A 12263-nucleotide genomic window follows, 5' to 3' on the forward strand; every position below is an offset into this window, starting at 1 on the left:
ACAATAAAATGAGAATGAATGGGAGATGTGCTTCAAAAAACACATTATTGATCCAAACACTCAAAACCACACTCAAAATTAAGTAAAACAGAGAAGTCTTGTTGTTCTGTTCAATTTTTTAAAACTAGAAAACCCCAGTAAAACTTCCCACCCCCTAAAATTAAACATACTATGAAAGCTATCCTATGGTTTGTCGGAATTTGAAAGACAGAATAGAAACACAGAATTATTTTGGTTGGAAAAGACTTTTATGATCAAGTCCAACCTCTATTCCAGCACTGCCAAGTCCACCACTAAGCCAAGTCCTTAAGTGCCACATTTACATCTCTTTAAAATACCTTCAGGGAACAGCAACTCAACCACTTCCCCTGGCAGCCTGTTCCAGTCCTTGACCACCTTTCCAGTGAAGAGTTTTTCCCTAATATCCATACTTTTGTGTCTAAGTGGTGGAGCAGAACACTGACTATTTCCCCTTGGGTGGTGGGGGTTTCATTCTGCTCCCCATCCTATATCTTACAGCTCAGGGGGCTGGGTACTCCAAGAATCACTGTTCTTATTCTGTTAAAGACTAAGGCCAAGGCAGCATTAAGTAAATCAGCCTTTTTCTCATCCTTTGTCACTGCTTCCCCCGGATCCAGTTAAGGCTGGAGTTTCTCTTTAGCCCTCCTTTTGTTGCTAATATATTTATAGAAACATTTTATGGCAGTGGCCAGTTTAAGTTCGATTTAGGCTTTGGCCCTGCTAGTTGTCTTGTAGTCCTCCTGAGCACTACAGATTTTATCTCAAATGTCATTTGACTAAGTTCCCTTGTTAGCAAACCTTATTATCTTTCGACAGAGTATTTTTACTCAAAACCAAGGAAAATCATTAAGAGAGTCAGTTTCAATATGCTCACTGGTCTCTCACCAGAAAGTATACTGAATGCACTTAGAAATATCAGTGCTTTCTTACCTTCTTTTCACCTTCTGATTTCTCCCAAAACAACATTGCTTCGAGAAAGCTGCTCATGTAATTTATGTTGTTCTTGCCTTTTTCAACAGCATCTGTAGGGGAAGTCAAAGAAACAAATGCTGTATTTATTAAAATACCACTTAGCCAGGTTTTTCTACATACATAACACGATAATTGCGTAAAGAAAATTTGAATAATTCTTTGAACAGTGTAATTCTTCCAAGATCACGTGGCATACCCAGAGCACACTGTTTGGACAGTAATTCCTAGTCACCTGCAAGTGCTGATAAACAACAGAGCTAATATACATAATTGTATAATTAACAAAGTTGTTCAAGCATTAAACGGACTTGCAATGAACTTTTATTAAAATAAAAGAATCAGTCTGTTCAGCTAAGCATATCTATAAAATGCAAAATCCCTCTGAAATTAATTTGATGACACTAACCCATTATTAGCATTATTAGTACAGTTTGTACATATTAGAAGTGGACTGACTCGTTTATGAGAAGGAAATTTAGGAAAATAAGCTTGAATTATGTGGACAATTAGTGGCTTAATCTGGAAGGAAAGTGTCCACACAAGGGATTAAGAGGGTTTAATAATCCATTTAGAAATTAATTCAAAATAGCATTTCTAAATATTCTAATGCATAAGTCTACTTATTTATGGAATACTAATCACTAGTATCTAGGTGCATAACTACATTATCATAATTTAATATATTTTAAAATGCCATCATGTTTCTGAAGTAGCTAGAAAGCAGATTTTATGTTTGTGTGATTGAGTATTACAAACAATTTAAATGCACAGAACAAACACAGCTGATACATTAGGTTCTGCTCAAAACTCCTCCTCAGTGTTTAAGCATCATACTTGTTCTCCCTCAGAACTCTATCATGGGTCTAAACATTGAGCTCTCTGTCAATGTTCATGTATTCATGAACCATGAGTCAGTGTCCTACCTCATCACTGACTTGTTTTTACTGGTTAAACATGTATGCTAACACAGAAGTACTTTTTCCTTAGGAAAACTCAACCCCAGATGCTTGTATTATATTAGACAAGGCTTTCTATTTTCTGTCGTAACTTCTCTTGCTGTATCTTCTATTTCTTGGCAAGGTCAGGAAAGAGTTGACTCACGAGAACAGTAAGAGTTACAAAGTTTACCACCTTGCAATCAAACATTATCAAGCAGCACATTTCAGTGAGAAACATACATACGAGGAAGCTCTGCTGGGATTTGTATTGCAGATAAAATAGCCCAGTGAGAAGCTTATTGAAAATCACCTAAAAACTCTATTTCCATCTTACACTGAAATCAAACATCTACTGAAAGTAAACACCCCTCTTAGGTTCTTCTGGAAGGGGCAAAAAAGGGAAGAGGCAGAAAAAAAATCCAGTTCCAAGCTTAAAAAGAATGCAACATTGTGCCTTCTCTCTGACCTAAATGGACAAGGAATCACATGCAAACTTTTGGTTACTTAAAGGATTAGGCAGCATATCTCTTCTGAAGTGGAAGAATATCTAGGTATCATAATAAAACCATAGTCCAGTACCCGAACTTATGAGGAAGAAAACAAAACCACGCTAACAATTTCTACAAGGTATCAGATACAGGTACAGGAAATGAGATCCATAAGGAAAATGTGACCCCTATAGGTCAGTTCCTACAAAAATATTAATTGTTCAGAAACTTAATTAAGGCCCTCAACCTTCTAGGCTACAGAAGTAGCAAATTCTCTCTCCCTCACCTCCAACTCTTACCTTGTGATACAGAAATACTGCACACAGATGGCACTGAAGTAAGTTGAGCAAGCTGCTCTTTCAACTTCTTGACCTCAGCTTGCAGCTGGCTCACATTTCCTTGTGTGTCTTCATTTACTACAGCCTTTTATAAAGAGGAGAAAATTAGGAAAAGGTGTAAATAAAAATCTTACATGATAAGAGAAAACTCAAAGAATGCAAACCAGTAAAATTACTGAGAACTCTTTCCATCTTAGGAAAGGAAGAACTCATGGGAAAAGCAGAATTCCATTCGCTGAGAAACCAGCAAGTTGTACTTCAGAGAGAATTAGAGGTTAAAAAATGTAACGTTTTCTGCAGAATTTTGTCTGGACCTTTTTCACCAACAAAACAATATACATCAGCAACAATTTCAGCTAAATGCCAACATGCTTTTAAAAACCCCCTCATGAGAAATTACATTTTGGGCACTAGGATTTATATAGAACTAGTTAACAGAAATAACATTAAATCAGAAATTTTTATGACAATTTATCTTTTTAATAAAGATTTACTTTTTACTTTTCTAATGAAAACAAGCTCTAAGAACAAGCAAAGAATATATGCTATTAACTCTTACCTTGTTTTTAATCAACTTCGCTCGCTGCGCAAAATTAAGAGTGGACAGTGTTTCACCAAAACACTTGGATCCTGGGTGAACATTTGCAATTATACACGTTTTTGCATTACCACCAAGAGAATCCTATTTGAAAACATGGAAGTTAGTTTTATTTACATGTTTTTGCTGACAATAAGAAGCCATCACCTAAAAGATACTGTGTATAATTTTGAACAAATCGCAGAAAGAATTTCGTTTAACAAATATCCACACAGAAGGCAAGTTTCTTAAATTTTATTTCAAATGTGGGTATAAAGGATGCAACTGTAAATAAAGACTCTATTTAGGTCTTCAAAATCCTGGCTATATTACTGAACAAAGTGAGATGCTTTCTTCATCTGAACAGCAAAAAGAGGAAAAAATTCTAAACAAAAAATAATTTTGGTAATTAGCAGATTAATGTTCACACTACTTTCAACATCATCTGTTGATTGTTCCAACCTTCTGGTTGCAACTGTCAAATGAACAAAATCACAAACCAACAGATTCTTGACCAAGAATGTAAAAGGATCATCTCCCTTTTACATGCGTATCTTCAGCTGTTTCTGTGCTGTTACATAAGTAGCTCTCAAATCCCAGGAGAAGGCAGCAGTAATACCTAAAGACTGAAAGTCTGGTACTACAAAATAGTCCACAAGCCTCAATGGCATTCTCTCTCTTCCTCTCTAGTAAAGAAGGTCATGTTTGTGGACATCTTTGCAGTACAGACACCTCAAAAAATAACCATTTAAAGTAACAGCTCACAAAGTTGTAATTCTCTTCCAATTTCTATGTATTTCGGGTTACATTGGAAGAACATAATTCCTCAGAGTCTCATCAATCTATATAGAACTGGGATGGAACACTGAGAAATTTTGCTGTGATCACAATACTGTGTTGTAATACAAATACTGTATTGCGTACAAATACTATAATACAAAAATATACTACAGATATTCATGTATGAATATCTGTATTTTGGTGAGTGCTGACATCCAACAAGCACACATAAGCTAATTCTGGAAAGCATGTCAAATGTTTCAACACATCTCTGAATATTACACTTTGATACACATTATTTCCCAAATTATAAGGATGAAAATGTGTGCTTTTTTAAATTAAAACTTCCAAATACGTAGTAGGAGCTTATAAGTATAAATAGATTAGTCTTCAGTCAAAAGCAAGAGATTGATTAAGAATCTGTTTAGGTTAAAAAGATACCTTTCAATCTTTCTTCCACTTGCCCAATATTGAAACATCTTTAATGCACTGGAGTTCCGCTTTTTATAGTAAAAAAGCCCAACCAAATATTTTTTTCTACATCCCAGGTAGCAGATAAAATCCAGAGGATATATATTACCCGTAGCAGAAAAGTGAGCTTGGAATCCCGGTAACAAATGTGTCTCTGTTTACCATTTCCCACATCAACAAGTGCTGTGATTACTTGGCCCAGGCAGCTTAGTGATCGATTTATGTTACCTGCTTCCTAAAAAAAAGAGGAGGGAACAAAGCAAATGGATTTGATGGATGGGACAGGGCCCTGCATCTGAAAGGAGAAAGATGTCACAGATACTACAGAACTAACCTTTAACCTCAGTCCTTCTGTATGGGTGTCTTTCTGCCTCTCAGATCCTGCCAAGTCTACCAGGTTGAGCAGGGAAGACCGAATGTTAACAACCTCGTTGTTTTTCTCCATGGATTCCACTGTGATAGTGAAAACTGCATGTGATCTGGAGGATTCTCTGTTCATTGAGGTCGAGGCTACACGCCGGTTTCCCCAGCCTGTAGTTAATACCTAAGCATGAAAAAGACATCACAATTTCAACTGGGTCAGACTGTACTTTACATACAGGTACCATTCCATGCAACAGCTTTTAAAAACCTCAAGGATAAGAATTTTTTTACTGTTTTCCAATAGAAGTATCTTAAAAGTGAAAAAGATACAGCTACAGTCAATCTTAGCAGCAGAACTTGTTATAATATTCACTACTTTTCTCCAAAAGTGCCATTGCTGTTTGAAAGCATAACATACCCCATACTAGTGTACGTTAGCAGTACACACACACACACACAAAAACCTAAAGTGATACAAATACTATGTGTATGTGTATTATTCATGGAGAAATAAACCTGACAATTCTGGAACACATGGTGCCCACTCGGCAGGAAATGTAGTTTTCTGTTGGTATTTCAGAGATGTGTAGGGCAAGCATTAGGGAATGATTTCTGTAATTGCCATTTAGGTATTCCAAACTCCAGAACTTCTTTGATTTCTTACAGGTATGGGATAGTTAGGAAGCATTGCCTTAAACTTTTTTACACTGTGTTTTGGAGCATGAAGATAGAGGGAGAAGGCATTGCAGGCAAAAAATGGGCAAAAAAATGTGCTTTAATCCAAGAGGAATATTTACCAAATAAGATTTAAGATGTATAGTCCAAACATTAAAAGTGCCAAAAAATACCTGGTATGCTTCAGCAGCAGATGACAACACCTGTTCAACAGCACCATCAACAAAGACTCCCTTCTTGATGTGTTCTCTGAGAAACAGTCCAGCTGAAGCAGAATCTAGCAAGTCAAATATCTGTTCATTGTAGATTTCAATAAATGAGCATTTGCAGAGAAAACTCTTTCCACTGCCAGCCTGAAAAACACAGTAATTTACACTATAAACAGTTGGGTTTTATTAAGTCTGTCATTGTATGGCAGCAAGTCTCTTTTCACACATACCTAAAGCTATTAGATTGCACGTATATTCTGCATACTATACATTTCTGATGCCCAGGTGACAACCAACATCCAGAAACCTAGATGCATTTTCAGACTCAAAATATAAGCACACTGGTGTCTGAAGAAACAGTTACTATAATTTGGTAGAGTACTAGATGCAAGCATTTCTCATTAACAAATTTGATGCAAGATGGCAATAATCTTGGTAACTTATTGGCTGCACACCCAGTTTACCAACCCTAGCTAATCTTTACTGTGCAACATTACTTTCACTACAATGGTAATTATAAAATAAATGTACCTTTTCCTTTTCCCGCTCAATTAGAAAAAATAAGTATTCAAAGCTCCGTGGAATTACACCTCTCAGACTGTGAGTGAAATTATCAGAATCAGATGGTCCTAAAGAGATTTTTTAATGAAAAAAAAATTAATTAGTACTACTCAAGATTAGCAGTTGACATGAGAAATATGTCTCAAGACCAAAAAAAAAAAAAATTAAGAAACCACTGAAAGATTAATCTCTCATGCACTCACCCATCATAGTAAAGGTTTTTCCTGACCCAGTCTGGCCACTAACAAAAAGAAAGAAAATTGAGATTAAACTTTATTCTGGCTCTGAATTTTTCATTAATCTGCATCTCTTAAGGAGAAGTCAAAACTTAAACAAACAAAAAATTTTCAAAACAGAAGATCAGGAGACAGGAGCAAGCTGAGAAATCAGTCAGCTTAAAAGGTATAGAAATAGAACAACAAATTTTACCGATAAATCCCCTTTTGTCTCCCCTACCACCCACTACTTTCTTCCTAATTTCTGTTGGAAAGGGAAGTTAGCATTAAAATGAAGGCTTTCAAATATATACATTAAACTAATTTTTGGGTCAATCTTTTGAGTTTTATGTCACTCAGTAGTGCACATTAGGATATATCTGACATAAAAGTATTTTTTTCTTTTACAGTTTATTTTTTCTAATGTAGTTATTGATCATGCTAGAGAAACTTCAGGGCAATTGCATTTTATTTTTCCACATTTGTATATTGAAACAAAGTGGACTTCATAGTTTTTCAAAAGGTGTGCTACATTAAAAAACCCCAGTAAGGTTTTGATTAGATTAGCCCTTTAAGTAAGCATTTTCTGACTAAAGTCCTTCCTCAGTTTCCAAAATGAAAAAATACTGAGTTAATATAATGATATTCATACTACTAGTCATGGACATATTTCTACCTTGAAAATATCCTAAAAGTTAAAATTATCATTCATGAGTTTTCCCACAGGCAGCCAAGAGTCACCGAAGAGTTGAGCTAGCCAAGTATCAAGATAAAGCAATTTTCATTCCATTTTACTATGGTCATACTGAAAACCACTAGCCTTCTCTTTAACAGTACAATGTAACTCCTACTTTTTAAGCAAATAATAGTAAGATTGAAATGAGTTTACATGTGCATTATTAAAAGTATAACATCTACATATAGATTCCTCCAGAAGAGGAGCAAGGAGTACCACCCAATATTGCAAGAATATTCCTTATGCTGTGCTGCAGTAAAAACTTTTAAAGCTTACTGTAACATTAGGCAGGCTCTGGCTCTTAAAACCACAACTGCTTATTAGCACAATCTCCTTAAATGTTGCCATTGCTATGAAATGACTGCAATTGCTATGGAATTACTTACTATGCAAAGATGGTTCCATTGTAGCCATTCATACAAGATTCAACAATGTTTTTAGCCACGCTTGAGAACACAGACTCCTGGGGACAAGGGCAAGAGAAGGCACGTCACCACCTCTTTAAGTGTCTTTTATATCAGTGTTTCCTATGCCATAACTTTATAGTGTATATAAATAGATGCATTCCTTAAGGTTAGACATGTACCATGACCCCTGGAATTCTCACAGCAAAACAATACATCCTAAGTCTTTGTGACATAAATCACACTCTCAAAAAATTGTATTCCTTGATAAACTCAAAGAGAAATAATAAAATTCAGCATCACAGTAACAGCTCCCAAAAATATAATACTAATTTTGATCCAGTGGTTTTGATTATGTTATGCACTTTATACCATCAGTAGGTCAGATGCCTGTGACACTTATGAAATCTAGTTAGCTTTCAACATTTGTCTCTGCACAATGGCACATTCAACAGACCTGCACAACTTAAGTCTCATCTACTTCCACATTTTTCTCTTAGATCTGCAAGACAAGCCTAGCTACAAATAACAGCCTACAGCAGGTGACGTTTTTCAGAGGTTTTGTTTTGTTTTTTTAACAGAAATGAAATGGAATTGAAGTCTTAGCAGAATTAAAATTATGTTCAGAATGTCGAACACAGTATTACAGAAATTAAGTTGAAGGATTTTATTTCCAGTATTACTTGCCCCAGATGAGCACTGCATCCATTTAAAAGGCAAAAGTATAAGAAGGAAATATAGTAAATGGAATATAAACGCCCAAGTTCCTTAAATACTAATGTGCAGGGATAGGAGTTGAACTTGGTGATCCCTGTGAGTCCCTTCCAACTCAGCATATTCTGTGAAATCACACCTTAATATCAGCTACTGACTGCCAGTTATTTTTGTATGTTTGTCTCAATAGGCAGATTTATTTTCTGTCTATAGTGATAGATACAATGTTTACAAACAAAAACTTCAATTTTAATTCAAACTCCAATTAAAGAAATTAACAGCTAAAAAATATTACATCAAAACTGTTAGAGAGCAGAATTTAATGCAGCATTTCTGTACTATAACTATGTACTTCCAATCTGACCACGGCAAAAAAATTAGACCTAATGCACTATACCTTTAGAAAAGCTTAGCATAATAATTGCCAAAACTTGGGCAGAAATTACAGTAGTTATGAGATTCTGGAAATGATTACCTGTGTTGTTTCCATATTTGCAACATAATCAAAAGTGAAGATCTTTGGTTCAGGCTTCGAATGCAGGCGGATGGTATTTGATGAAAGAACAGATAAACACAGGCCTTGATCTCCATCGGTTAATGCAGGTCTGTCTGAAGGGGGACGTACCCTTACAAAAACTTTGATAGCATCACCTTCAACACTAAATAAATATTTATGCATTAGATTACTTTCAAATAGATCTAGCAGCTGTCTGATAAAATTAAATCACAGCAATCAGATTAAGCATGTGAAGTCTTAGAAAAGTCTGTCCTGAAACCATACTACTTGTACAGGAACATCATCAATTCACTACAAGACCAGTTAAAGGTGAAAATGTGGCAGATTGAAAAAACAAAGAACATGCAGTTACATGCAATTTATTGCTGTGGCACCTAACTTTAGCTCTAAAAGAACACATTGCACAGTAAACTTGAGATGCCCTTCTTACTCCTGGAAGTTTTAATGGACAAATGAAGCAGATAATGCTAGAGTCCAGCAAAAAAGTTATAATTGGTGCTCACAAGAAGGGAAAGAAAAATCAATTCTTGAACAATGAATCAAATAAAGCATAGCAAGTGCCTACATCTAAAACATCCCTAACCAATTTCATCACATTTATCAGTTTTAATACGTAACTGTACATGACTTACATTAAGACTCTGAGAAATTCCGCCATAAATTCCAATACACCCATAAAATATTAAAGAATTAAATTCTTACATGAAGTGGTAGCAAGCTTGGATTTGCTTTACTTCTCTTTTCGAGAAGTTTTAGCAGGAGGGTGTTCTAACTGTTATTTTTACTTTTGGTATACAAGAGCAAGGAAGAGAACAGTTTTAAAAGTGGAGAAGGGTTTCCATGAATGAAGTGTGCAGTTGGGTAGTGGCAGAGGAAAGGGCTAAGAACACAAGCAGCAGCTGAGAAAGGGAAGATGTTATACTGTATTTAAGACACACAAAATTAATTTGCCAAATGTGCTTTTGTTGTGTGACATTATTCTGAGTTGTGGCACAGTTTACACTTGGAGGAGGGCCTCTTAGTTTTTGTTTTAGTTTAGGGCTTCCTCACAGGATTGAAGTTCCTAGTGGAATATTTCTTCAGATAAACTCTAGAGTCCAGCTGCAGAATTAGTGGACAAACGAGAATTTATTGCATGGCAGCATTCCAAGAGGAACCCAATATGTCAGCACAACAATTTTATTATGAGAACTTTTTTTTAAAATCTGTAAGGACGTTAGGAGAGAAAGACAGAAATCTTAGGCAGGAAAAGATTGAAAGAAAAACCTTTAAACTATTTTACAAAGTTATGCTAGGTTTTGTTTGCACCTTCTGTGCAATGTGATTGATAATATATGGTCACTGGCCAATATTATTTTACCTAGGTGAGTTCAACAACGATATTGAAGAGTCACGCAAATCTCCTACAAAAGAAAAGGGAGACATACAAAAAATAAAATTACTGCTCAAAACCCCCCATCTAAATACAAAATCCTGTAAGCAGTACAGAGGGAAATAACTGGAGAGCCTTCTAAATGCAGACAGAAATGCATGAATATATTTGGTAATTATCTTCTTTTGGCAAAAAGAAGAGAGGTAGAGAAATCTCCAGTCCTGTAATGTGAACAGGCACACACTTGTCAACGTGTGTGCAATGAGTAGGCTCCTAAGTCAATGCATATAAGATTTTGCAAGTGTTTTGGAGAATTAGAAACATAAATGCTGATAGTATTACATATTCTATTATACTTTAAAAATAGCAAACTTAATGCAGATAAACCATTAAAGCATGATTTAACTTTCCTGATGTGACTGCAAAACCTCACTATCCTAAACCAGCACAACTGAGCAGCTGCATTACTTTTACTTCTGTGAAAATTAGTCACCCTGTAATGAATAAAGATATCCTGTACACATCTGGAGCACAAGTCTTATGAGGAGCAGCTGAGGGAGCTGGGGTTGCTTAACCTGGACAAAAGGAGGCTCTGGGGAGACCTTATCATTCTACAACTGCCCAGAAGATGGTTGTAGTCAGGTTGGGGTCAGACTCTTCTCCCAGGTAACAGGACAAGAGGACACAGCCTCAAGCTGTGCCAGGGGAGGTTCAGGCTAGACATCAGGAGGAATGTCTTCTCTGAAAGGATGAAGAGACTTTGGAATGGGCTGCCCAGGGAGGTGCTGGAGCCACCATACTTTGAGCTGTTTGGAGTGGCACTCAGTGCCATGGCCTAGTTGACAAGGTGTTGATCAGCCATAGGTTGGACTCCATGATCTCAGAGATCTCTTCCAACCTCACTGATTCTGTGATACAAGCCTCATTTTGCACAGTTTCAGATTTCAAGGAGATGGCATATATTACCCCATAGGTAGATAAAGTGACTTATTTTTTACATAAGGGTGAATCTGACATGAAAGTACAAAATATAGTCAAAGTATTAACTAAGTAAAAAAATTGCATTTAGAAAACAAGCACAATAAGAATGAAAGATAATGCATCAAAATATTCCAATAATAAAGTTTCTATAAAATCTTTAAAAGAACACAGGGGTTTTTGTAGGAGGATCGTCTTTAAAAGCAGAATGAGCAATGATGTGCAAAGATGCTAACCTTCTCTTTGACATTCATACTACCTAAATATCCTGCTGCTGCATGAGCTTTTTGCGTGCTGTTTTGACTTATCCAATATCTGAGAAATAATTTAGCTTCCAATTCAGTAATTTATTCTTCAATTTCATAAGTTATCAACGAAAGGAGTGCATTTTAAAACTGAAATCAGACCAATAGGTACATGCACAGCCCTGGGAAAAGCCTGAAGTTGTGTCAGAGGAGGTTTAGGCTGGATATTAGGAAGAGGTTCCTCACCCAGAGCGGGGTTGGGCACTGGAACAGGCTCCCCATGGAAGTGGTCACAGCACTGAGCCTGACAGAGTTCAAGAAGTGTTTGGACAACGCTCTCAGGCACATGGTCTGACTGTTGGGGATGGCGCTATGCAGGGCCAGGAGTGGGACTCGATGATCCTTGTGGGTCCTTTCGGACTCCGCTTATTCCGTGATTCTGGGAAAGGGCCAGCTCCCAGGTACCCCGACACCACCGGGGGCAGCGCTCTGCCGCGCAGGCACCGCAGGGCGGAACCCCCAGGGCATCAGCCGCCCATGGGGCACCGAGCACCCCCCACACGGTCGCACCTGGCCCCGCTGGTTCTTACACACGGGTGATGCCCCTCCAGGGGACGGGGCGGGGGGGCCCCCCAGGCAAAGCCGGACCCCCGGGCAGAGCCGTCCCCCGGTCCCTCTCTGCTCTCCGA

At 37.1% G+C, this 12263-nt stretch overlaps 2 protein-coding genes across 2 annotated transcripts in view; one reads left to right on the plus strand and one right to left on the minus strand.

Moving 5' to 3' along the window:
- Positions 1–10419, minus strand: part of KIF15 (kinesin family member 15) — a 33902-nt gene extending 23483 nt beyond the window's left edge. The window contains exons 1-11 of the mRNA XM_008633966.2: positions 10340–10419; positions 8938–9121; positions 7731–7807; positions 6597–6634; positions 6364–6461; positions 5797–5976; positions 4920–5129; positions 4695–4820; positions 3317–3439; positions 2719–2842; positions 952–1043 (exon numbers count right to left, since the gene is read on the minus strand). Of these exons, the coding sequence (XP_008632188.2) occupies positions 952–1043; positions 2719–2842; positions 3317–3439; positions 4695–4820; positions 4920–5129; positions 5797–5976; positions 6364–6461; positions 6597–6634; positions 7731–7807; positions 8938–9121; positions 10340–10404 (1317 nt within the window). The 5' untranslated portion in view covers positions 10405–10419. The remainder of the gene's footprint in view (positions 1–951; positions 1044–2718; positions 2843–3316; positions 3440–4694; positions 4821–4919; positions 5130–5796; positions 5977–6363; positions 6462–6596; positions 6635–7730; positions 7808–8937; positions 9122–10339) is intronic.
- A 1527-nt stretch (positions 10420–11946) lies between these two features.
- The window catches only part of KIAA1143 (KIAA1143 ortholog), a 12614-nt gene continuing 12297 nt past the window's right edge, over positions 11947–12263 (plus strand). Inside the window, exon 1 of the mRNA XM_017734600.1 lies at positions 11947–12170. Within this exon, the coding sequence (XP_017590089.1) occupies positions 11947–12170 (224 nt within the window). The remainder of the gene's footprint in view (positions 12171–12263) is intronic.

Source organism: Corvus brachyrhynchos, unplaced genomic scaffold (assembly GCF_000691975.1).
Source record: "Corvus brachyrhynchos isolate BGI_N302 unplaced genomic scaffold, ASM69197v1 scaffold94, whole genome shotgun sequence".
Lineage (NCBI taxonomy): Eukaryota > Metazoa > Chordata > Aves > Passeriformes > Corvidae > Corvus > Corvus brachyrhynchos.